The 26647-nt window shown below is 38.7% G+C and overlaps 2 protein-coding genes across 4 annotated transcripts; one reads left to right on the top strand and one right to left on the bottom strand.

Annotated features, from left to right (window-relative positions):
* Positions 1-5554: 5554 nt before the first annotated feature.
* On the bottom strand, positions 5555-8038 carry LOC144704790 (Homeodomain-like superfamily protein). Its single transcript, XM_078577315.1, has 2 exons — positions 7159-8038; positions 5555-6703 (listed from the first exon to the last, which is right to left on the bottom strand). Exons 1-2 carry the CDS (start codon positions 8017-8019, stop codon positions 6005-6007), a joined length of 1560 nt encoding a protein of 519 aa, XP_078433441.1. The 5' UTR covers positions 8020-8038; the 3' UTR covers positions 5555-6004.
* Positions 8039-19946: 11908 nt separating this feature from the next.
* Positions 19947-24767, top strand: LOC144704447 (protein WEAK CHLOROPLAST MOVEMENT UNDER BLUE LIGHT 1-like). 3 transcript variants are annotated; one of them, XM_078576868.1, is made up of 5 exons: positions 19947-20229; positions 21268-21310; positions 21409-21746; positions 21843-21985; positions 22822-24767. In XM_078576868.1, the coding sequence occupies exons 3-5, from the start codon at positions 21422-21424 to the stop codon at positions 24676-24678; spliced, it is 2325 nt and encodes a 774-aa protein (XP_078432994.1). In that variant the 5' UTR covers positions 19947-20229; positions 21268-21310; positions 21409-21421; the 3' UTR covers positions 24679-24767. The 3 variants fall into 3 exon arrangements, with proteins under 3 accessions (XP_078432994.1, XP_078432993.1, XP_078432995.1); XM_078576867.1 differs by lacking the exon at positions 21268-21310 and having other exon boundaries at positions 19948-20229; XM_078576869.1 differs by lacking the exon at positions 21268-21310 and having other exon boundaries at positions 19950-20229; positions 21852-21985.
* The last annotated feature ends 1880 nt before the right edge of the window (positions 24768-26647 follow it).

Here is a 26647-nt window from a genome sequence, read left to right as displayed (position 1 = left end):
ATATGTATTTTCTGTCTGTTTCAACTTTTCAAAACTTCCGTCATGGCCGTCATCCCCGACGGTCATCACGCATTCTGAACACCCCGTCACTGTCACGTCCCCGTCACGACCACTTCGTCTTCTGTCACCATCACCGTCACGGACCCCTAAAACCATCATCGTCACGGTCACGTCATCCGTCACGTGACCATCACGGTGACAAGTGACATGACTGATGACGCGTGCGGATCCCTAATTAGTACTGAGGATTGGTTGTCATCGTCCAGCAGCGTCCTCCGGCAGCGTCGCCCGGCAGTGTCGTTCGGCAGCATCATCCGGCTATGATGGCAGCAGTGACAATGATGATGATGATGATGGAGAACTGTTTGTATGACGTCAATGAACGAAAGAGAATGTTTTGTTGCGCCTTCAGGGTGATTAAAATTGCAAATTAAAAAGAATGGTGTGTCTCTAACACGAGGCTTCGCAGAATAGTAAAGGCATATGGCCTTCCTCTCTCAGAAACCCTATTGCCGACTAAGGTGTGGAGACATATGACATTATAGTCAAAATTTTGAAAAAAAGTTTAGGGAATTATTGCACAATCTGTACGTTGAGCATAAAAGATAGTTAAAGTTGTCGAAAACGTGATGTCTCTAGATAGGTGTCGATGTCTCCCTGAAGACAAATGTCATACCACTTTGTTTTTTTCATTTCAACATCAATATTTTACACGAACGAGTGCCTCGATACTCGGCTCCTCCAATCGAGATCACTAATAGCGATAATCGCCGCATACGGTTGAAATAAATATTCCGATGGAGCACTTACGGTGAACACAGATAAAAATTTGCATGTAATCTTTGCGTAGTTCCACCCCCTTCTTGGGGTGTAGTACGTGGGAAGGTCTTGAATTCTTTCAGAGGTGGAGTTTGTGTTGTTGTTCTAATATTGAGTTCAGTGCTAAGGGCCTGATAAACCTAGGCCCTTGATGGTGGTTATTGATGTGGCATGTGTGTATCGCAAGTGTCATTTACGGTTGTCGGTTCGGTAGGGAGAATACCTCCAACATAAGAGACCAAATTTGAATGTGATGATTCATCAAACATTGAACCCTTGATAAATGGGGCAGGTAAAGCGGCAGTTATGGTGGTGTAATTATATAGAGTTGCTTTTCATAGTTGGTCAGTTTTGTTTGCATGGTGATGCACGAAGCTGTCAATGATGCTTGCTCATCCTACGGTAGTCTCCAGCCAGCGAATAACGTCAATTCAATAACCCTCTCCAACAATTAAATATGTTAATCAGCTCACGTGATCTATTATGTATACAAACGAACCCAATATGAAGGCAAACTCCTTGAATAGCTTGCATTCTTTTTGTGAGATCTTCTTCTAGTTCCCCATGACGTGAAGAATTAAGCTCATGCATTGATAACACATCACTTTTCAAAAGCTTCCTCTAGCATCTCGTGTGTGTTATTCCATCATGTCTGGCAATTAAGTGTAGGTAATATTGGCTTCAATTTATGTGTCTACAGATATCCACTTTATATCTATGTTGGTATGTTGTTCAAAGAATCAACAAACTATTGTTCTCACTTTAGTCACCGCATATCTCAAATATTCAGTGTATTCATGCGACAACAGAGATAGCAAAGCTCTTCAATGTTTCTTGAACAACAATGTTCACTGTCTATATGACACATGGCACGTGTCGTCTAGCTGAATCCTTTGTTTTGTCTCGTAATTTTATCCCAGATACGGCCATAATTCTTTTTTACTTGATGCATTGTCAATCACCATTGTGCATACCGGCAATTGAAATATCTTTAAACATTTAACATTACTCACATTTGAGTCCAGGTTAAATTCCTCCATCATGACGACAACTATTTCTACAATTGACTCCTCATTATGCTTCCCACAAGGCTCTGGAATAACAAGACCACGATCATGACAAGTCCAACGATCTAGTGAACAGTTATACCCAAAAGCCCACGACAATTCTCTGTTGTCCATGTGTCTGCTATGAGTATGATGTAGAAAGATTGTAGATTTAGTTTTTTCATTTAATGTTTTTGGGAAAAACTTCTCATTTCTAATTTATATTTCTTAAAATAAGATAGCAATAAAGTTTGATCAATCCCCTTTGATATATTATGTCCGACTATTATGGATTATCCCTCTCCTTGATAATATCATGTAGATAGTGATAACAATGTATGAATATGGATTATTTAATTTTTTATTTTTATTTCTACATGTTATGCACTATTTATCATTAAGATAAAAAAATACAAATTACCTATTGAGTCCTGATTTATTACACTTATTGGTTTTCTAGACTAATACCACTTGACTCTCTTCAATAAAGTGGATTATCCTTACTATTATATTTGAGTTTTATTTTAACATACAAAGGCAAATATATCACATTAATTATGGATTCCAATGGGAGATAAGGAGAAGCCTAAGCCATGACCTGGATCATAATGGGAGGGTCCACTATTCAAGAAAGAGGAGAAAGGCCCAACTTAACCTTTAAGTAGAGACCATGTCAAAATGAGGCATGATTTGTGGAACTAACTCAAATTTGGTTTTAGAAGTTGATTTCCTATTGGAGGATAAAAGAAAATGTGGATAAAGATTAAATCCAAGATTTAACAACCCCCTCATTTCCTGAAATTAAATCCAATGGCTGAGAACATCAGGTTTAATCTATTAGACTCATCTTCCCCCTCATCGCGTGCAATCCTTGAATTCTGTCTGAAAACATTGTTGGTTGCCTTAATGCATCAGTTTTTCTAGTTCCACTCTTCCTTAAGGGTGTCATGTTGAGACAACAGCAATCAAATAAGATGATGCGGTGTTAGTGTAGTATGGGAATGGAAAATAAAACGCCAATGGTGAGTAAATTGGCGCCAACATTCTGTAGTAATCTCACTATGGAAGAAGAGATGTTTTACAGTCTCAACCTGAGGAGATACGGAGAAACAAAAAATGTAAGGTATATAAGATATAAAGAATAATATGGTAGCTCTTGCCTGTATCAGTATCAAATTTCCCCAATTGAAATCCTTAATGCATGGTTCCAATTTCACAATTCCACCATACCACTTTTTATAATTTATGGTTCTTGCAGGTTTGTCATGCGATTGGAGAGATGGTTAATGTAATATTTAAAAGATAAAAAATTTTCCTCTTCCTATCTATCATGTATTTCTATAGTGTGTTGAGATTGGGAATATTTTGAAGAAAATTATTTCAAGTTACCACGTTGGAAAGTTGAACTAACTTTACCCTGTTGGGAAGTCGAAATAACTTTTTCCATTTGGGAACTAACTCAAAATTTTAACATCAATATAAATATATTAATTATACATGAACCGCACTCGCCCATGCCTATGACACAAAGGAAAAAGATAGAATAGTGATACCAATGCATGTTACTATGGAGACCTCAACTGCCAGCAGCTTGTTCGTGTATACATTAATTTAATTGAAATACCAGCAAATCAACATTGTACACTCGCTCTATGAGCACAACCCTTCATTTTTTATAGAAACCATCTTAAAAACCAATCCGTGCACATAAATACCTCAAAATTAATGATATCATTTTTAAGAGAATTTTTGCGTATATGTGTTTACATAAATTTAATTATATTTAATGATAATTAATAATTGAGTTCCCATTGCCATGAATATTATGCATATTTATTATCATCAAATCGACATTGTACCTCCATAGCCTTTTCTAAAAATCATGTTGTATATCTCAAAACTTGATAACGTGCTATAACCACAGTATTCTTCATTTTTTTATCTCTTGATAGACTGTTTAATTGTGATATACATTGATGTTAAAATTTTGAGTTGGTTTCAAAATGGGAAAAAGTTAGTTCGACTTCCCAACAGGTTAAAGTTAGTTCAACTTCCCAACTTGGTAACTTGAAATAGTTTTCTTCAAAATGTTCCCAATCTCAAAACATAATAGACATAAGGCATAGATAGGAAGAGGAAAAGGTTTTATCTTGCAAATATCAAATTAACCATCTCTCCAATCGCATGACAAACCAGCAAGAACAATAAATTATAAAAGTGGTACGGTGGAATTGTGAAATTTGAACCATACGTTAAGGATTTCAATTGGTGAAAATCAAAAAAGTGTAAGTTATATAAGATATAAATAATAATATTGTAGCTCTTGCCTGTATCGATATCAAATTTCCATATAAATGACAAAATTCATGTTAATGGAGACAAAGGAAAGTGGGAGAGAAGAGCAGCCCTATATTAAATTCATTTTCTAAGTAGCCTTCCCGTTAAGAAGAAATAGCATTATGATAACACTTCTGCATAATATGCTGCACAGAATAGTGTACTCAAAAAAAGATGGCAATTATTTTTCAGATAACTTCTTGGTTTCCATATTTTTAGGATGCCATATTTGAGCATATATTTTCATGTCAGATGAGTCTCATTCGGTGTGAAATATTCCTGTATATCCGCATTCACAAGCTCAGGAAAAGATATTTTATGAACTAAAAGTGATTCAAATCAGAAGATAACAGATAAGATCAAGAAAATGAAATCCAAACTATGATCTTTATCAGTTCATTACACAAGACAATTGCAGAACGAGAGAAATGTACGAAATGTGTACAATGTAGATTCAGCGAGAATGAATAAAAGAAAACACGAACCAGGATGCGAGATCCTTCTTCTGGATGCAGGCTTCTCCGGCTCTCCAGACTTTCCCCATGATCCTAGACGGGACCCCAACAACTTCTTGGAAATTCGTACCTGTAGGTCTGTCCTTGTCTTTATTTATAGGGTTCGTTGACCCTCTTAGTCCTCCTGAGCTGAGATGGACTTTTTTCTTTGGTTAAATCGCCTTCTTTTGTATTTTCTTGAGAAGAACATATCAATAACCAATACGATAATGGACGGGAAAGAATTAGAAGACTCAGAGCACAAGAGACAAAAGGGAGGAAAAGATTGTAAAAATGATACTGTCCCACAATCCTGGCCACCAAGCTAAGGTTATACCAAGAAACATTTTGACCGCTTCCCACCTAAATGGGTATAAATCAATAACTTAGGTCGAAATTCATAAATTAACATTCTCATGTATTATGCAGAATCACAGAGAGTCTTTTATCTACCTTTTAACATGTGCACATGAGATTCAAATGTTACCATAGTAGATAAATACGCACGAGATTCTGTCTCAGCATTACAGTGTGGATGACTACGTTTAGTTTCCTCTCTATTTATATAAGCGTTATCGCACTATAGACTTGATATCATACACCAATATTATCTTAGATAAACACAAATCACTAATCAAACACATCTGTGGACAGCAATAAAAGAAAACTCTCCGAAAACACCTCTCAAGAAAAGAAACGGGGATTAAAAAACAAGCTTAATTTTAAAGAAACTCTAAAAGTTCGACGAACAAGCTTAATTTTAACTTTAAAGAAACATTTCATGCCCATTATGTCCAAGCAACTCCGACGTATTTCACATAGAGATAAAGCCAGCGTACTTCTAAGATACACCCAAGATATCAAAGCACATCCGATGGAAATCATTCCAACAGGAGAAATTTCATTGGGAGATACACCCCAAACTAAACCTCGGATTCCGAGAATACAACTAGTGAAACACAGGAAAAGATCAATATAAATGATCTTCCAGAGAAGAGACGTCATTCACCCCCCCATCACCATCATCATCGCCCTCGCCATCCATCTTCTTGTTGTTCTTCTTCCATATCATATCTCAAAGAGTCAATCAGGAAGATGGTTATTGGCTGTGCAACACTAAACCTCCAGACTGTAATGACCTCGTCAAAGTGAGAGATGAGAGAACTCTCGTCAGAGGCGGCCTTAGTCTTGATATCAAATGATCCTCTCTAAAGATCAAAGACTGAACAGGATTTGGAGAAAAACATAAGAGAGAAGAAAAATGTCTTATCTTTGGTTCAAGGGGCTGACCAGAAGCCTCTTTTGAACTCATAACTCATTTTCTTCTTCCTCGTCTTCTTCTTCTTCTTCCCCTTCAATCCCTTCATATCCCACTTCATAGTTTTTCATGGGATCTGCCAATTTATGTCCAAAAAGATGAATGAAATCATTTGCCTCACATATCAGGGCATTCTTTGCAGAGTTGACCACATTCTCCTTTCCACCTCTAAAACCAACAGGAAGAACTCTCCCCTCAGAATGCATTCTCCTCCTGGCCTCCCTGCTGTGGAGCTGATCAATATACCTTTCATGCAACACAGTGTTCTTAATCGGCCGCAGAACATCCGGGCTCGGCCCACACATTCTTGATAAAACCACCTTCCTTTCCCTTGCTGGTACTTGAAGTGGGCTTGGAGAATTAAAAGCAATCTCATTCCCAGAAAGGATTTGGGGGACCTCTGGAAATCCATTCTGGGATGTCTTCTCAAGAACAGAGAACAAGTCCACCTCCTCAGCAAGGTCAACAGCAGAATGTTTCCTCAGAATATGCCTCACTGCTTTGGGGGCAAGATGGTCTTTTCTTCTTCCACTCTTTGTCTTCTTCTTGTTTTTCTTAAATAGGTCACTGTAGGGGACAGGGGAGTGGTCAACAGGAAGCTTTGATCTAGAACGAGGGGGAAGCTGGGCAGGTGTTGCCAACTCGGAATGCATTCTATCAAAGCACTCTTGAGCAGTCTTTCCAGGCACCTGCAGACATGGAATAAATGGAGTGCTGAATATTTAAAAGTATAATAAATGTAAGGTTTCTAGGTTGATCGGGTTGATCACTAATTTCAGGTGATCTTCCCTCTTTTTCATAAAAAAAGGTGATCGTCCATTTTTTCTTCAAAAAAAAACTACGGTTCACTTAAATTCACATGGATTTTGGTGTCATAAGATTCGAAATTTGGATAATTGGGCGTAGTCTGAGAATTTGTAATAGGATAAAATTTGAAGATTCTTGCAAATAAACTGCCAGTTCTTTTTTCGCCTTAGATGATCCGAACATTTGTAACTTCAAGAAAATTTCCCATTTGAAACTTCGAATTTCACAAGTTCACAAGGAAAATGCTAGAATAAATTGTAAATTAAAACATTAAGGCCAGTTCACAAGGATAGAACTGCATTGAATTCTGCTCAGAATGGATGGATAAGAGACATACCATTTTGGCAACCTTTTTCCAGAAATGTGGGGACGGTTTAGCAAGAATATAAGCCCTACGAAGGGCCAACTGTTGTTCCAACGTCCAATCTAGCGGTTCAGAAACACCAGTCCCATTTAAACTGTCCCTTTTGGGGGAAATCCCTTCTTTCAGCTCCGTGATCTTACTCGGCTTATCCAATCTTCCCTTCTCAATAATCGGAGCAGCAGAAACTTCAATTTTTTTCTTTTTTCCTTCACCAGGAGCACGCTCATCCAAACAAACGCTGCTATCCTCATCTCCAATAGAACAATTAGAAGAACCCACGGAGAAACACGACCCATTTGAGGGAAGAACACTCCCACCATAGACTGCCATCAATCTCTGAGACCTCCTGGGCGGCTTTCTCTCGGACCCATCTCCTATTTCGCCATCTGAAGAGAAATTCGAAGAGATATTTGCCATAGATCTTCCGAATTCGGCGACTTCGTTGATGTGATCCTTCCTCTTCCTTGAATGGGTTTCTTGGGCAGGTGGGTCGTCTCCTTTTTGGGAGTGGAGGCGAGGAGACAAACACGACCCATTAGAGCGAAGAACACTCTCACCATAGACTGCCATCAATCTCTGAGACCTCCTGCACGGCTTTCTCTCGGACCCATCTTCTATTTCGCCGTCTGATGAGAAATTCGAAGAGATTTTTGCCGCGGATCTTCCAAATTCGGCGACTTCGTTGATTGGATCCTTCCTCTTCCTTGAATGGGTTTCTTGGGCAGGTGGGTCGTCACCTTTTTGGGAGTGGAGGCGAGGAGACCTTCGAATAGGCGCGTTCATGGCCTCTCTTCTTGATCCCTTCTTCTCTTTCGCTTTGGATTTTGCTCCCATACCCTTCTCCCTCTCTCTCCCCATCTTCGATCCGATAGAAGAATTTTCAAAAATGAGCGCGGAGAACTCTTCAGGAATAAACGGGTCCTAAGAGACCCATTTTAGATCCGGTTTGTATCCGATACGTAATTCGCTTCCTTATCGGATCCTATTTTGTGAGGTTATTAAAATGAGAAAAAAGGAGGGAAGACTAGTTAATATGTGGTTGTCCGAAAGTAAGGGACGAGTGAGATTAAGAAGTCATTATTAATAAGGAAGGTTATTAACATAAGTTAGGTTCACAAGTTAAAGTGCTTCAAAAGGCCAATAACACTGCTCTGGTGCAAATTTGTGCGAAAATTTGCATAGCACATCTCACAAATTCGCAAAAAGAAATGCCCTTAATAGTTATTTTAAAATATTGTTAATAATAGAATAACATTAACATGCAAAAATATTTAAATAACCATGGTTTGATATCACCTCAGACAGTGAAGCTAGTAAAATATTTATTAATAAGAAATTAATAAATATTTATTAGTAAAATATTTATTAATAAGAAACCTATAGTATTCATAATTATGGGATTCCACCATTGCCTAGATTATAATTATAATATTATCCAAACTTAGGGACATTATCATTAACACGTGCGTGCAGTGCTTTATAAATATTTTATAAAATTATTACTATATAATAAATTTATAATTATTGGATTCTATCACTATGAAGACAATGAGTATAATGTTGGTCAAAACTACGATCACTACGATTAATATTTTAAGCGCATTTGGTTTAACATGGGCATTTAGTATTTTAAAAAAATTATACATTTATAAAATTACAAATATTTTAGAAATTTATAATTATTGGATTTCACACCACTACGTAGATAATAACTATAATAAAGGCACTGTGATAAATGTTTTAAGACCATAAGGTTTAATGCGGGCTTGAAGTATTTTCTAAAATATTTACGAGGAAAAATTATAGACACAATAGAAATGAATGTCAAATATAGCTTTATGAAATAAAGAACATTTGTCTTTGCACATCACCCATCAATATATTAAATATTGTTAAGAAAGTTTGACTTGTTCAAGAAAAAAAATAAGGTCAGCCTAATCAACTCTTGGGTCCTTGCAACTATCTTTGTCGCCTTTGTTAGTCTCATTGTTGATATCGTCATCACTCGCCACCAACACTTCAGTGTCATGAGTAGCTCGATGATCTCCATTGTCAAGCGGGATTGCTTGTAGTTGATGATGACATAATTGATGGAGAAAAATCTCTCTGAGGGTGCACTTGTCACTGATACTGACATGAATTCATTCGCAACCACTGTTAATCATATATACAAGTGTTCACATGTGACCTTCCATCAGTGCAATGGTTCTGTCCCAAGCCGGATGAAAACATCTGGAAGAAACTTAATTAACCATGTGCTCTGATCTCTAGTGACCCCATGCGTAATTACTATTTTTTTTACATAAACTATGACTCCATCCTGGTACTCACGGTCAGATATCCATAGTTTTATGGATAGATATTTACATATCCATGACAAATATCTATGTGCAGCAGTGGTGAAAGTCTGGTTGAGTGTGATGAGTGTTGCATATTTAGTCATCCTTGTCTTCATCGTCAAAGGAGCTTTATAGACAAATGTTTGTTTTCGTGACGATATGACATTGTTTACTTGAAACATGGTTGCATCTCACTATTGAGATATCTCTTTATAGCTACTATGATGACAATTGGTCTGTTTGTTGTTGCGACTTTGATTGGTAAGTGAGGACACTAGCCATCACAAGGGTCTATAATACACCTATGAAATCCTTGAACATCTGCCACTCCTCGTCAACCAACACAGGTTTCTTCAACATATTCAATGCCATAATGTCAAGAACATCCTCTTCTTGACGCTTGCACCCAGAATCTCATGCATTGAATTCTACCTCGTTGGGCAGTTTCTAAGGGAACATTTCTCTAGTTAGATAGGCCAAATTTCTTGCATAATGATACATGTCGTCATCACATTGTGTCGAGCCATGTATTGTCGTGACTATGTCCATGAGCCAAAGTACTACATTGTCCAACATAAATGAACTAACATCATTATACACTTTGAGTTGTTTAGTGTCATTTTCTCCAAGGATGTCATTAGCATCTATAATATCATGCTCTAATGGTGTCTCATTCACACAAAAGGAGCTTCATCTGGCCTAGAGAACAAGGTTTACTATGTGCACCATACATAGAACGTAAATGATGGTTTACCGACTAATTCCCCTTCTAGAGTACTCATTTTCCTGCTATTTGATGCATTGTTGATAGTCACCGCATAGACCTGATAAACATGATTTGAGAAGAAATATGATATTCATAACATTGTGATGCATACCATCATTTTCTAGTGAAACTCTGTCAAACTTTAGAGGATGCTTGCCCTCATGTTTTCCCTAGTGCAGGGGCGTTTCAACTGGCGTATGCCAAGCACACACTCACCCCTAAGAATGCAATGTTCACTCACACGATGTTCGCTCTATGTCCACCCAATGCACACTCCCCCCTAAGAATGCAATTCTGTTCTCCGAAGTCCACACATCTGGTGTTAATGATACACGAGAAACGTCAGCTAATTTTCTTCATTTTCTCTTCATCATATCTTTAATAGCTCACAATGATGGGATAGATATCTCTTCTTGTACAATATGACAGAGAACTCTAATGTAGTTCTTCTGCTTAACAAATTCCCACGATGAATCAAAAAGACATTTGAATCGCACCACTTCTTTTGCATTCTCTATTGTACGACCACAATAATACTGCTTCTTACAACTTGTTGTGTCAAAGTAGTCAGCTACTGACCTCTCCTCTATAACTAGTCTCCCCTTGCCCTTCAAGGTAGCATACACTTCACGATGAAACCTCTCTAGATGTCTCTAGAGAGGAGTGCTACTTTGATATCCGATGTGGTCTACAATGACACCACATAAGTTGCACTTGAACTTCTGTCATCCCAAAAATATGTAGTACCTTAGCATATCACTGGCATTAAGGTGAGTTATTTTATGTTTGATATTTAGTCTAATATTATTAGATTCATCTTCTGCATACATGCCCATATCTGGCCCGTGTAAAGACAACCGTATTCCATACTATCAATTTGAAGTTTATGAAATGAATGTAGATGCACGGTGGAACACTAATTATGATTTATGAGAAATAAAAAGGACACATGATTCACATAATAATGGCTCAGTTGAGAAGAAAAACACCTCCCCTATTCTTATTTTATTCAAAAAGTATTCTACCCGATCTTTTACGCGATAAACCTATTCCACCCAAGAGGAATGAAAAAAAAAAATTGAATTAGAGGATACCTCTTCCAAATGAAGAACAAAACATGTATAAAAATATAAATAAAGTTTCTTCCCAAGACAAGGACGACATCAGCTTATTTTAGAAGTTTTCACATCAAAATGAGATGCGTCACTTACTTTGAATACTAGTGCATCACTAAATGTAGTTCTGGTTAGCCTTCAAAATAGTTTACGGAGCAAAATTTTAGTGTAAGAAATCATTTCAAATTCTAAACATCTTGAAGATTAAGATTTAAGGGCATTTTAATAAAATGCTTTAAATTGTGTTTTGATGAATGTTCAAATTAATGCACGCCTTGATAAGGGTTGTCATCAAAGCACAATAGGTCATCAGTCAACTAGTTGATTATTTTTAAGTGAAGTAAAATAACAGCCTTAGTTATCTTAAAATGCGACTTAGTTTGACCATATGGTGAACAAGTTTAATCATGTATTTAGGACTTGGATTTTCGATGACATTAAGATAAACCTATTTTCCAACAGTGTTCAGATATTTGTCTGAATTTGACCTCATTTTACTGGTTTAATAACTTATTTAAATGTCTAATTACTACCTTTGAGTATTTAATTCTGAATTTACTGATAATTTGATGAAAATTAATTACACGAAGAAAGTACTATCCAATGTTGATATCTTGATTAACGTGGTAAACATACCTAAAAGTTTCAGATTATTTTAACACTGAAATCCTTCGAAAAATGGCTGGTTTTTACGCTTAACACTAGAAAGGTATTTTAAACTTATAGAAAAATAATAAATATGAATTCAAAATTAAAATAATCACTGTGTTTTATTATTTAATCATAATCAATTCATATGACTGTCAGACTTTTTAAAATTACCATTATGCTCTTTTAGATTTCTCAGTCCTATCTACAATTTTGTGCCCTAATTCAAACTCCTCCTTGCCCTTCAATAATCGCAATCCAAAAGCTAGAGAGATCTTTCAATCTCTGGCGCAATTTTCAAGAAAAATTTTAACATTTTTTTCAAGAGAACATTTGTTAGTAACATCAAACCAAGTCCAAAGAACTTGGAATCGTGTTTTTGGTGCAGGGTGAATTAAGATTCAAAGGAAATAAGTCTGGCCTCCGAAATTCGCACATCCTCGACCTCATGATAAGTTTGACATCTTTAACATAATTTTTATATTGATTTTGAGATTTTTTTCAACTTATGAATAATTTCTAACATACATAGAAATCCAAATAACTTATAACTATATCTTTTAGTTGAGTTTGAAAGAGTTATAGGGTTTGAACTTGGATGCGTAGAAATCAGGTGATCCACCAAGGATGTGGAAAGATTGATCTCTAGAGATTTATCTGGTTTAATTTTGATGGGAGATAAAAGTTGTACAAAATCGTGTTTTAAAACTTTTACACGTAGAATTGTCTCATTTGGCTTAGGAATAAAAAATATATGTTATTTTTAAATACCAAAGGTCAAACACGAATCAAGGAATTTAATCCAAAGACAAACGTGGAGGAGAAGAGGACTCAATGAAAGAATGACCACAAACAGGGAGGTATTACCACAAGAAGTCATAATTATATTTATGAATTTTATCTTTGAATTAATAAATTTATGATCTAAAAATATTCTTGTTGAAATACACAAAATTAGGCCATGTCTTGAATACTACTTGAGGAATTGTCATACTATGTTGTTGAGGAGAAGATATTGCTCATGAATATATTGTTATTTCTAGATATATGTTTTCAGTTAGGTTAAGGCTTAAGGATGATAAGAAGACGGATTTGGGGCCAAGTTGAAGTAAGTCAAACGACGTCGTTCTGTGAAACACTTTGGGGGTTGAGGACGACAAAGCTTCATCGAGTTTTTCCTTATTTTGATATCCTTTTTCAGCCCAATATCCAAGTGATTTGCTTGGGGGACATTCACACAAACACGCCCAGGGCGCGTCATCACCTCGGGACTAGAATTTTTATATAATGAAGAATCCAAAATTATTACTTAATATCTTCAATGTCTACCAAATCTCAAATGTGGAACATATACGGCTAAAGCGTACTTAATGCTACTGAGAGTGTTTTTTAAGTGATTTATCAATACCAATTTTTTAAATATTCCATCATAGGTGCTTACTAACAGATCTTATTCCATCATTAGTAGGAGGGATCTTTTTAAAATTTGCATACCAACACTATTATTACACCATCAAAACACCTTTTTCAATCATCTAGTGGATATGACATATGAAAATGAGTAAAAAAAGACTCTTGGTTTTGCAAAATTCTCTTTGGTTTAGGGTTTGGTAAAAATTCAGACATATTGTCTCCCATATTTTGACATTTCTCTTACAGAAGACTCTACCGAGGCATTTCCAAAGATCTATTGATCTAAATCAAGGGAAAATGAATCATCAAATTTCAGGATCGTCAACAATTTTATGGAAAGATAGAAACACATGATAATGTGTTGGCAGAGCTCCGGGAGAGGAGAGTATGATGCATTCAAATGTTCACATGGAATCTGGTTTGCGTATTCGCATGGTAACACAAATTCAGTTGGTTCCTCCAATGGATCAATTGAAAGTTTAATTATTAAGTATGTTGTGCATTAGATCCAAAACCAAAATGGCAACATCAGCAACCTTCCAAATTCATTGTATGAGGAGGAAATTGGTTTACATCCAAAAGGAGGAATAAATACTCGCCTTATGTCACCAAATGTTTCATTTTCTTGGAGTATTGAAAGACCAAATAATTACTGAAGTTTATGACTGAGATGTGTAGAATCTCGACCACAACAAGAGAAGTGAATCTTCTACCATTGAGATCAGTATTTTACTCTTGCTCACCCTTGAAACAAGTGTTTAACATTATTAGGATTCAAAGTGAAGGTCTCTCTATGCTTCATTCAGAAATTGATACACCATGAGTCTCCAACGGTGCTACGACACATTATGGGTATTCAAGATATATTCCAATGATCAAATTTTATGGCAAAGGTATGTATTTATGGAAATATGTGTGACCCACAAGCCAATCACACATTCCATATTTCATTCCATGTTCATTAATAGATATATTCATTAATATATCTGTGATGCTTACAATGAAGTCCATGCATACATGATCGAACTTAGTGAATTATGACTCTGTCGTAATATGAAGATTACTAGTCTTTAAGTATGTGTTCTAAATATTCATATTTGAAGGATACTTGAGAAGGATATTAAAGTAGAAGGATAGAATAACATTGTCTATCTTAACTCATATATGATGAGTATGGTCGGTCCCATAGACGTTAGTGTGGACACACTAATGATAGATAATGGGTGCTCTATAGTGGAAAGAGCTCACTGAATTGATCCATACGAATCCTTGAATGGTATTATACCAAATTATCAATGAGGTTTATTCACGTCGCTATTGTGTAAGTGGTCCTTGGACCTAAGACACCAAAGACATCCTGTGGATGGAAAGTTGTACTTTGACTATGACTAACAAGTATCTAATCATGAGATTCTAAATAGTCTTAGTTCAGGTGCATCAAGAAGTTCGTGAAGACGATTGAGTGGTCAAGATGGGATCGTCCACTCTCGCTATAAGAGGAGACAATTCAAGGAAGACGATATGATCAATGTCTTTGGCAAAGGTAGTAAAATATTAGAGAAGAGTTCTTCTATGATTTCTGAAAGCATTAGTACTCATTCAGATAACCGATTAAGGTTTGACAATTGACTATACCCTAAGTCACCCTAGGAGCATTAAGTGGATGAGGACCAATGACGGAAAGGTTGATATTGAAATTTAGGTGGTTAACTAAGTCAATGTGTAATTTTGAGACTTATATAATAAAATTTATAATTAACCCTAATTCACTTATTACTGAATTAAATTGATGAGTAAGGGGTCGAACAACATAGAAGGCTTTGTGATTAAGATTGATATTTATAACAAATTAAGTATTAAGAAAGTGGTTAAGATGGGAGAGCGTGCAAAGAAGAGATACTAGATCTATATTCTGATTTTAATTGAATTTATTTATATGTGTAAGTTCATAATATTTGCTCATAACAGAGATTAGGGTAGTATTAAAATTGTGGAGTGAGGATAGGATGAGAGGAATGAATGGATGTGATGAAGAAACCCTAATTAGGGGTTTCCTATGAAAACCCTAATTAGGATGGGTGGTATAAGCTATTAATCCCTACTCATGGGGTTTAATAACTTATAACAGAGAATGAAGTGATATAAGAATGTGGACTGGATAAAAAGATGGGGGAAATTGAATAAAAATCATAATTAGTTATTTAAGACTTACCTCTTCCTTTGGTGATGCTCCCAAGCATTAATCTCCCTTCATGCACCTGTATATTGCGCTCGGTGCCTTGGCATATTGCAATAGACATGAAGATAGATCAAGAGAGGGAATAAACTCCCTTTTGGAAAGAGGAAAAACTCTGAATTGGTACTCATAAACCTTTGTTTCACAAGGTCTCCTGCATGGAGAAAGGAAAAATAAAGTACAAGAAGAGCCTAATGTCGGGATCTATTTATAGGCTCAGTCATGAGTTGTGGAAAGAGAAATAATAGGTGGATCTCCCCGCAAAATTTCAGCCAAAATACCCATGGGATCAGCAGTTATGGCCATTTCAATTTTGAGCATTTGTAACCATTCATTCGTTTGAGTAGTTCCACCAGAATAGGGAGCCACCAGAGCATACCAAATCATCCATCCTTGTAGGCCACAAATTTGACTTGTTCCACAATAAAAGAGAGCCACCAGTTGTTCCACATCATCCCTCCTTAGTGGGCCTTGATTTTGCCATTTTTTAACCTAAAAAAATACTTGGAAAATATCAAATATAATTCAAAAAGTTATCCAAAATTCAAAATTAAATATCTCTTTATCGAAAACTCCTTTTTGGATAAAAAATTTACCAAATCAATTATTTTTAGATATACTATCCGTTTAAATCATTATAAATATCAAAATATACTGACTTTAATGCGAGAATGATTATTTAGTGGACATATGTATTTTTGGTGAAAATTACATAACATTCATGATAACATGCATAAAGTTAACTTAATTATGCTCTAAAAACATGAAATAAACATGAATTATCATGGTTATTTGCATGTTATCACAGGTCCATAAGTGATTCAATACACAATCCTTGGAATCTTTTAAAACACAAGTTGTGGGTTGCAACCCACGGGTTGGAGACTCGACCTATCATTGGGTAAAATTGATCTGGCATTAATTAACCTATAAATAATATGATTAACTAATTTCAAAGGCCAATAAGGGTTATTAGGCCACTAGAGTCATTAACCATATTGATAAATGGCCGTAAAGGGTCACACCCAAGTGACCTTTTGGATGTTAGAAGATATACTTAATGTTTGGGGGTTCTTATGAAAAATACACAGTACAAATACGGGAAGGCCGGGAATGTAATTCACCCGGACCAGGATTTTCAGGAGCATTATCCTCTTTCTTCCTTCTCCCCATCACAACGATGATGGAAGGTGAACGGAGGAGAATCAATATGCCGAGGATCGTGTGGATACTTCTAGAGGCTTCATACATGAGCAACTCCACACTACTCATTCGAGGATTGAAGAAATCATGGATACGATCTGTGCCGATGTGATTTGTTTCATGACTTTGTTGTTCTCATAAAAATTCCATTTTAAGTCTTCCGTTGCAACGAAACATTGTGTTCATCCAGATCAAGGTCTCCAAAACCCAACATTTTACACAAGACAGACGCAACATTTATGCTGACTAGTGCGTCCAATCCGTGAGTTCTAGTGTTATTCGTCTAGGGTTCTACAAAAAAGTCTCCTGCCCTTTTACAACCATGAAATACCTAGAAAATTCCTGGATCATAGGGCATTGACAAATGGCTTACAACTCCTGATCATCATATCTTAATAACCTTCCAAATTTGAGGAAAATTCAATATTTCCAAGGATTTTCCAAAGGTTACATTCCAATAGATCCCTCTATCTTAATTCCTGTCCTCCTCTCATCATAGCTTATCTTCTTTCCTCCTCATAAAACAATAATTTCAATCGACCAATATTATTGCCAAAGATGCAGGTTTGTACCATGTGCACTATGACCTCCTTGATAAAAGAGCTATTGTAATAAGTAGTTTTCTAGGTGCATTACATGACATGCATGTGTTGGGTAACAACTCTCTCTCTCTCTCTTAAAACTATCAGCATAAAAAGGTAAAAATAAAAATATCATAGAAAATATATACAACCTGATTAGAATCAAATCATATTCGAACCGGATCAGCATATCCAAATCTGATCATACTAATTTGGATTAATCATCACAATTTGATCAGATGTCAGACCAAATGTAGATCATACTTAGATACCTGATTCTGAGTGGAATCTTATCACACCTAACCATAGTAATAATGGGTAAAAACTGTGTCGATCATAAGATGATTGCCGTGTTTGCGTTAGATCAGTGATAAAATATAATTAGATACCAGATCATACAACTTCTGATCTAATGCTTCAGATCGGCCTCCTTCAGTTTATTAAACAACTTGTAACCCATTGTCTTTTAAATTTTATGGTCACTACAAAACTCTTGCTAGAAAAACATGTTGTGTAAGAGGGGCATAAAATGCCAAAAGTCAAACAAGATTACTATTCTTCTTGTAGCAATTCACAAACCATAAGTCAGGGCTTTAGGCAACGCTCGTTGAACCCCCCTTAAAACACCCACCACTCCGTGAAGAATCTAGATTTCAATCTTCTCATAACTAATTTGGAGTGAGTAATTTGATGTTAGAACACACACCCCATTAGTTTTTTTCATCTTATTTAAATATTTGGATCAATTCGCACATTTGCACCACACAAGGCTTTGCGTGACATGCATTGCAAATTACTTGGGACATGTTTGAAGTGCGGTCTGAAAACTCGAACGAGGCTGCACATCACACAGTTTCCGCATTGGTCGCACGAAAGGACCAACCCTACAATCAAGTCGAAGTGCTAGCACCTAACTCGGTGAATTTCGATGGCGAGTACTTTCTACTTAGGCACATATCAATGCAGCACGCAATGAAAGTTTTGCTCGTCACATGACTTGACCAAACATCTCGCAACATGCGACAAAAGTTGTATGAATAAATGACTCCTTGAAGACCCATTATAGATCCGGTATGCATCCTTATCGGATCACTTCCTTATTGGATCCTATTTGTAAGGTTATTTAAAATTGCACAGTGCATGGAAAATTTTATCTGTAACATTAAAGAGAGGGGGAAAACAAAATATTATGCATCGCTCTGTATACAGGGTATACAGAGACGAAAGTATCCCTTTAATATCCAAAAAATGTTAGAATAAACGGGTCTCAGCAAATCCATACGAGATCCGCAATGTATCCGATAAGGAAGCTAAACGGATCTAAAACGTCCAATTTTTAATTTTAAGTCTATTTAAAAATAAGAAACCTTTTTGTTACGTCATTAAAATGAGAAGAGAGGAAAAAGTAAATACTCTTTTATATCTGAAATAGGATATAACGAAAGATGAAAAATACTCATTTATATCTGAAAACCTATTATAATAAACGGGTCTTAAAAGACCCATTATTTATTCCCAAATGTATCCGATAAGGAAGCCAAACGGATCCTTTCTGCCACGTCATTAAAATTATAAAAGGATAAAAATAAATAATGTCTGGTGGTCCGAAAACTGATATACGAAAAGACGAAAATACCCCTATAAATCCGAAAAGCTTGTAGAATAAACGGGTCCCAGGAGACCCACTATTGATACCCAATGTATCCGATAAGGCGGCTAAACGGATCCTTTCTGCCACTTCATTAAAATAAGAAAAGGGAAAAAAGTAATTAACATGCGGTTGTCTCAACGCACAGTACAGAAATATATGAAAAGACGAAAATACCCTTATTATCCGAAAATAGTCGTTAAGGGGTCAACTGGCTATATCCGGTCGTTTTTGTCCGTTGCCCCCAGAATTTACCGGTTGAGCCGATTGGGGAACGGCCTTCCCTCCTAATCAGGAAAAAAATCGTTTGTTGGGCAGAATTAGACGATTAATTCACGCACCCTGAAAAGTTCACCAAGTATTAAGGTCAAAATCATACGATTTGTGAAAGAATTGAACGCGATTTGATGATAACTGTCGATTCAGACGGAAAATTTGATCTTTCCCCGATTTGGGTTTCAAGGATTATCTTCCGGGTTTTGAGGGTTCGATCGAAATCGGACCGGAAAAGAGCGAACTTCGGCGAATTCCAAGCGCCCCCCTCTGTTAATTTCTCATAGACTTCGCAATTTCAACGGAGATCGATCGAGGAGCTGTTTTAGTGGCGTAAAAGAACGATCTTGAGGTGGGAAATCTGTTCTGGGAAAGAAACAAACTTTGAGAGAAGATTAAAAAATAATAAACGAGAGATTATTACCCAGAAGAACAGCGAGAAGAGAGAGGATTGTGGTGGCTGATGGGTACTGGTCAACACCCGACCTCTCTCTTCTTTCTCTCTCTCTCTCATCTTCTCTCTTCGCCTATTTTCTCCTCGCCCTATCTTCCCGGTTGCCTGTTCTTGATCCTGGGTCGTCGTCGTCGTTCGTCTCTCTCACCTCTATGACCCCTCCGTGGGTGGGAAGTTAGAGAGAGAAAGGGGAAAGAAAAAGGAGGATAAAGGCGTATTTAGAGAGAGAGAGAGGGGATTTGAAGAAGGGCTGAAGAACAAGAAGGGTAGATCGAATCTCCCCTCCAGAAGGCGTTTCCACCTTGCAATTCTCCGGATCTTCTCGTTTGCTTGAAACCCAGTTTGATCTGCAACTCCGACTTCTCAGAGTGCGTTCTTCACTCTCTTTATTTCAGTCCATTTCTCAATCCATCTTTGAACCAGGCAATCTCTCTCTCTTTCTCTCTCTATCTCTCTTTCTGTCTCTGTATCTCTCTCTCTTTCTGTGCTTCTCTGCACCTATGTTTATCTCTCTTTTTCTCTGTGCTTCTCTGTATCTCTATCTCTATATCCATCTCTTTCTCTATCTCTATTACTATATATCTCTCTCACTCTTGAATTGAGGACGAAATCCGGTTGGCATTAGAGTTTTTGTCATACGACTGTTTTATTTCATGCGTCTTAATGTTCTCTCTCGGTCTAAAGTTTTTGATAGTCATGAATGTGGCTGGTGTTTGGTGATTCATAAATTATGGCCTCGGAAAATTTCATCTCTCTTCAGTTGTGCATTGCATAGATTTCTCTTCTGTTTATGGCACTGTGGCGATCTTTTTATTTTTTTTTGTCAATATTTCTCTCTGATAGATGAGCGCATACTGGATTTTTTGTAAGTATCGATTTCCATTGAATCACCCTTTACTTATTGATTCTTCTTCTGAGAATGCTACTTAATTTTTAAATGAGAATATTTTTGTCGCGACCAGCCATGGAACATTGCTATTTATTGGTTCTCGTTGAATTTGATAATATTTGAACAGGCAAGAGCATGAAATGATATTTCCTCAGCTGCTACAAATAATTTAATCAATTGATTAGCGAGTTCGATCACCATTTGGTTCTATGTGGGTAATTTTTTTCGAAAATTAATTTCACGCATTTTATGTTAAATTAATTTTTAAAACCCATAATATCACTGATTTTTTTTCCCGATGACTGATTTTTTTGCATAGATTCTGTAACAACCGCTTTTTGATACGTGTAAATATGACTCAATAACTTGCTAGATGACAGAATGTGGCTGAAAATATAACTTCACGGTTCAAATTGATTGAAATTTAACCCAATGGATCTCTTTTACACATTCTTTGACGAGTTAATTTTAAATTAAAATCATGAAATTTAATTGAAAGTTTATGTGACTCCCGCAGCTCAATGAAACTGAAAATATGATTAATTCCTTGCTAGACGATGGTATGTCACAGAAATTATGATTTCACATCTCCAATTTATTGAAAACTTGTCCAGAATTAGAATTTTCTTGATTTATCACGTCACTTTGATGATTTCAGAATTCTTAACTAAATGGAGGAACCCAAGGAAGCGGATAAAGTTTTATCTTCTATCTCTTCCCCATCCGACTCAAGCATCAGAAACTCTTCCACTTCAGCTAATGAAGATCAAGAAGTCAAGGAACAAAAAATCGCAGACGAAAAGGGCATTAACGGCGGCCAGATCACAGAATCTTCAGAAGAATCTCTGAATGACATCAGTGATTTGGGTCAAACTCTCTTGCCAAGCCTCTCCAGCTTATCTGATGCTTTGAAAGGACTCCAGGCGGCAACGGAGGTGGACTCTCCCAAACTATCTCAAAATAGTAACTTTACTTTGGAAAATCAGGGAAAAGGAGGTAAGAACATGTAATTTATGTCGATCAATACGGACTAAAATATCATTGATTGAAATAATGTGAGAGGGTATGATAGTTTTTCTAAGTGAAAGTTAGAGTTTGCAGGAGCTTCGGGTGATGAAAAATTGAATAGCAGGAGTCTGATTGATACTGCGGCACCATTTGAGTCCGTCAAAGAGGCTGTGTCTAAGTTTGGAGGTATTGTCGATTGGAAAGCTCACAGAGCGGTTGTTATTGAGGTACTTTTTTTGGAACTGAGTTTTAGTTTTATGGGTGACCACTGACATTAGCCATTTTCAAACCCGAGTTTATGCTAGTCGGCGTTTATGAAAATGATTTCTATTGATGATATGTTCTTAATCTCACTCTTCATATGTTAGGTTCCACCTGTGGGTTTCATCTGATTTAGTGAAAGTCATTTATTCGAAATTTAGTGATTGCCAGCCAGTAGGCGGTAATGTAAATGATTGTTATTGATAATTTTTTGGTAAATTTACTTTTTTCTCTTCTGTGCTATTATTTGTATACTTTTTGAAAAAAAATATGCTGTCGGTTGTGGATTTCTTATGATTTAAATTGGAATTCAATTATTATGACTTTAACTAGGCGATTGCCTGTGGTTATTTATTTTTGAACAAATGCCTGTGGGTATTGATGTAATATTATTTTGACTTAGCTTTTAGTTTTACTTGTCACATGTGAGGTGCCATAATTTGTATAAGAAGAAACTATATTCGTCATATCTTTGAAAAATAAGATCCTGCCACCAGTGAATTGCTTTCGAATCAATGGAAGTCATTTATCTGAAACTAATTGATTTACCTTGAATCTCAAAACTCAAGAACTGTTGACGTTGTGAGGGGAGTTAATATTATTTTTTTTTTATCAGGCGTCAGCCTTTGTATGACATGTAAAATCCAAAGATATGCACATTTTGACACTTACAAAATTTGAGGTTTACCTGTCAAAAAAAAACTTAGAAAAAACTCATTAAATTTGGTGCTTTATTTTATTTTTTTTTAAAAATGTGAGAAATTCCGAGGGGATAAATGTTTTTGTTTCATTTTATCTGCAGAGGCAGAAACAGCTCCAGGTTGAGCTGGAGAAGACTGTGGCGGTGATCCCTGCCTTTCAACAGAAGTCAGCAGCGGCCGAGAGGGCGAAGATGGAGGTCTTGAAAGAGCTTGAGACCACCAAGAGCGCCATTGAAGAGCTCAGATTGAGCTTGGAGAGCTCTCAGAGGGAAGAGGCTCAAGCTAAGCAAGACTCCGAGATGGCTCAGCTCCAGGCGGCAGAGATGGCGCAAGGGATTGCCACCGAAGCCGGCGCCGCCGCCAAGGCCCAGCTTGAGGTTACAAAAGCCCGTCACACTCAGGCCGAGTCGGAGCTTACAACAGCGAGGGAGGAGCTGGAAACCATGAAAGCCCAACTTCAGTCCCTGGTCTACGAGAAAGAGGCAGCCGAAGATAAGGCGGCCACTGCCCAATTCTCTGCCAGGGAGGCCGAGAAGGCGGCCGAGGAGCTCACCATGGAGCTGATCTCTGCGAGGGAGGCGCTCGAGGCGGCTCAGGCGGCACACTTGGAGGCCGAAGAGCACAGGATCGGAACTTCCATGGCGCGAGACCAGGACCTTTTCAACTGGGACAAGGAGCTGAAGGAAGCCCAGGCGGAGGTGGACCGTCTAGCTCAGCAGCTTGCCCAGGCCAGAGAGCTGAAGTCGACTCTCGAGTCTGCCTCCGAAACACTGGTCAAAATTAAAGGAGAGCTGGCGGTGTATACGGCCGAGTCTGCGGCCGAGGACGGAGCCCAGTCGGGGATGGCAGCCATGAAGAGAGAGTTGGAGGAGGTCAGAGGCAGCATAGAGAAGACAAAGGGAGAAGTCAACTTTCTGAAGGTGGCGTCGGCGTCGCTGGCGGCGGAGCTCGAGAAGGAGCAGGCAGCGCTGACTCCGATGAAGCAGAGGGAGGGGATGGCCTCCGTCGCCGTCTCTTCCCTCGAGACGGAGCTCGGGAGAGTCAACGCCGAGATAGAGACGGCCCGGGTAAAGGAGAGAGAAGCCCGGGAGGAGATGGTGGAGCTGCCCAGGGCCCTGCAGAAGGCGGCAGTGGAGGCGGACGAGGCGAAGTTGGCGGCGCTGGTGGCCCAAGACGAGCTGAAGAAGGTCAAGGAGGAGTTTGAACAGGTCAAGGCCAGCGTGGGCACGGTCGAGAGCAGAGTCCTCGCCGCCATGAAGGAGATTGAAGCCGCAAAGGCCACGGAAAGGCTGGCTCTGGCGGCGGTCAGGGCGTTGCAGGAGAGCGAGCAGGCGGCGATCATGGAGCCCGGCGATGACGCCGCCGCCGCCTCCGTGACTCTGCCGTTGGAGGATTACCTCATGCTCAGCAAGCGGGCGCGCGAGGCGGAGGAGCTGGCCAGTGAGAAAGTGAACGCCGCCGTCGCCCAGATCGAGGCGGCCAAGGCGGCAGAGGCGAGGACCCTGGCGAGCTTGGCGGAGGCCATGGCGGAGCTCGAAGCGAAGAAGGAGGCGCTCAAGGCGGCGACGGAGAAGGCAGACAAGGCCAACGAAGGGAAATTGGCGGTCGAGCAAGAGCTGAGGATGTGGCGGGCCGAGCACGAGCAGCGGAGACGGAGCAGCAGCGCCGCCAGAGCCGCCAATTCGGCGTCGGCAGCTCTCGCCGAAGTGACGGCGGTGGCGGCAACAGATCAAAGCCCGACCGGAATTGTCGAGCAGCATCAAGAGTTGACGCCGGCGCCGGCGGCGGTTGTCGTTGAGAGGACGCCGTCGCCGCCGCGGCGTCGGCGGGGCAACGAGAAGGCGTCTGCGAAGGAGGGAAAAGGAGACGTGGCGGCTGCCTCGCCGGAGACGAAAGCGAGGAAGAAGAAGTCGCTGTTCCCACAACTGTCCAAGCTTCTGGGAAAGAAGAAGGCTTGAAAGCCTGCTTCCTCTCCCTCTGCTATATCTTGATTCATGTATTTATTTTATTTGTGCTGTTGAGAATAATTAAAAGCGGTGTGTAATTATATTGGTCGACGGAGTGAGAGAGGGTGGAGAGTGATGTTTGATGCTGAATTAATTTCGGGGAAATGATATTTTTAATTATGCGGGTGATGGTTATGTAATTTGCCCGGTAGTATTGAAAGTGATGCGGGACCCATACCTGCATGGCCAGCCCTCTTAGCTACGTATCTTTGCATGCCTCTCTCTCTCTCTCTACCTCTCTCTTTCTATCTCTCCTTCTCTCTCTCTACCTCTCTCTCTTTCTCTCTCTCCCTCTCTACCTCTCTCTCCCGCTCTCTACCTCTCTCTCTTTCTCTTTCTCTACCTCTCTATATCTCTCTCTTTCTCTCTCTCCCTCTCTCTACCTCTCTCTCTTTCTCTCTCTCCCTCTGTCTACCTCTTTCTCTTTCTCTCTCTCCCTCTGTCTACCTCTTTCTCTTTCTCTCTCTCCCTCTGTCTACCTCTTTCTCTTTCTCTCTCCCGCTGTCTACCTCTTTCTCTTTCTCTCTCTCCCTCTATCTCTGATCTCTCAACCTTTCTCTCCCGTTACCTCTCTCTTTCTGTATCTGTCGTTCTCGTTCGCTCGCTCTCCCTCTCTCTCTCGCTACCTCTCTCTGTTCTCTCTCTACCTCTCTTTTTCTCTTTCTCTTTCTCTCTCTCTCTCTCCGTTGTTCTCTCGCTCCTCTCCTCTCTTTCTGTCTCTCTCCGTTGTTCTCTCGCTCCTCTCCTCTCTTTCTGTCTCTCTCCGTTGTTCTCTCACTCCTCTCCCTTTCTCTTTCTCTTTCTCTCTCTGTCGTTCTCTCTCTCTCTCTCTTGTTCTCTCGCTCCTCTCCTCCCTTTCTCTTTCTCTTTCTCTCTCTCTCTCCCTCTCTCTTGTTCTCTCGCTCCTCTCCTCTCTTTCTCTTTCGTTCTCTCTCCTTTTCTCTCTCTCTCTCTCTCTCTCTCTCTCTGTGTTCTCTCTCCATCTCTCTATCGTTCTATTTCCTCCTATTCCGTTCCTTCTGGCAAGCCGACGCGCCGCTTCTATTTTTAACTCTCGCTCTGCTCTGCTCTCTCTCTCTATCTTCCTCTCTCTCCCTCTCTTCATATCTCTTTCCAAATTCTTTTCTCCCTCTCTACCGTCTTCTCTGCTTCTCTCTCTATCTATCTATCTATCCATCTATCCATCCATCCATCTATCAAGCTTCTTCTCTGCTTCTATCTCTCTCTCTCTCTATCTTTTTCTCTACTCATATCTCTCTCTATCTATCTTCTTCTCTGTTTCTATTTATTTCTCTTTCTATCCATCTATCTTCTCTAGTTCTATCTCTCTCAATCCACCTATCTTCTTCACTGCTTCTACTATATCTCTTTCTATCCATCTATCTTCTCTAGTTCTATCTCTCTATCTATCTATCTTCTTCTCTGCTTCTATTATCTCTCTTTCTATCCATCTATCTTCTCTAGTTCTATCTCTCTCAATCCACCTATCTTCTTCACTGCTTCTACTATCTCTCTCTCTACCCATCTATCTTCTCTAGTACTATCTCTCTCTCTCTCTCTATCTACCTTCTTCTCTGCTTCTATTATCTCTCTCTACCCGTCTATCTTCTTCTCTGCTTCTAGTACCTCTCTTTCTTTCTATCTTCTTCTCTGTTTCTATCTATCTATCTCTCTCGCCATCTATCTTCTTCTCTGCTTCTTTCTATCTCTCTCTCTCCATCTATCTTCTTCACTGCGTCTACTTTTCTCTCTTTTCGTCTTTCTTCTTCTCTGCTTTTATCTATCTATATATCTCCATCAGTCTATCTCTCTTTTATCTTCTCTGCTTCAATCTCTCTCTCTCTCTCTATCTTTCTTCTTCTCTGCTTCTATCTATCTATCTTTCTATCTCTCTCTCTCCATCTATCTTCTTCACTGCTTC

This window comes from Wolffia australiana, chromosome 6, assembly GCF_029677425.1.
Source record: "Wolffia australiana isolate 7733 chromosome 6, ASM2967742v1".
In the NCBI taxonomy this organism is placed as follows: domain Eukaryota; kingdom Viridiplantae; phylum Streptophyta; class Magnoliopsida; order Alismatales; family Araceae; genus Wolffia; species Wolffia australiana.
Note: the sequence above shows the minus strand (reverse complement) of the source record. Positions and strands in the feature narration are given on the sequence as shown.

Excerpts from the sequence above, each read along its gene's own strand:
- LOC144704790 (XM_078577315.1), bottom strand. The coding sequence starts at position 8,019 with ATGGGAGCAAAATCCAAAGCGAAAGAGAAGAAGGGATCAAGAAGAGAG. Across the intron at positions 6,704-7,158 it reads GGAAAAAGGTTGCCAAAATG|GTGCCTGGAAAGACTGCTCA; the intron begins GTATGTCTCTTA and ends CCATGTCTGCAG.
- LOC144704447 (XM_078576868.1), top strand. The coding sequence starts at position 21,422 with ATGGAGGAACCCAAGGAAGCGGATAAAGTTTTATCTTCTATCTCTTCC. Across the intron at positions 21,747-21,842 it reads GGAAAATCAGGGAAAAGGAG|AGTTTGCAGGAGCTTCGGGT; the intron begins GTAAGAACATGT and ends AGTGAAAGTTAG. Across the intron at positions 21,986-22,821 it reads ACAGAGCGGTTGTTATTGAG|AGGCAGAAACAGCTCCAGGT; the intron begins GTACTTTTTTTG and ends TTTTATCTGCAG.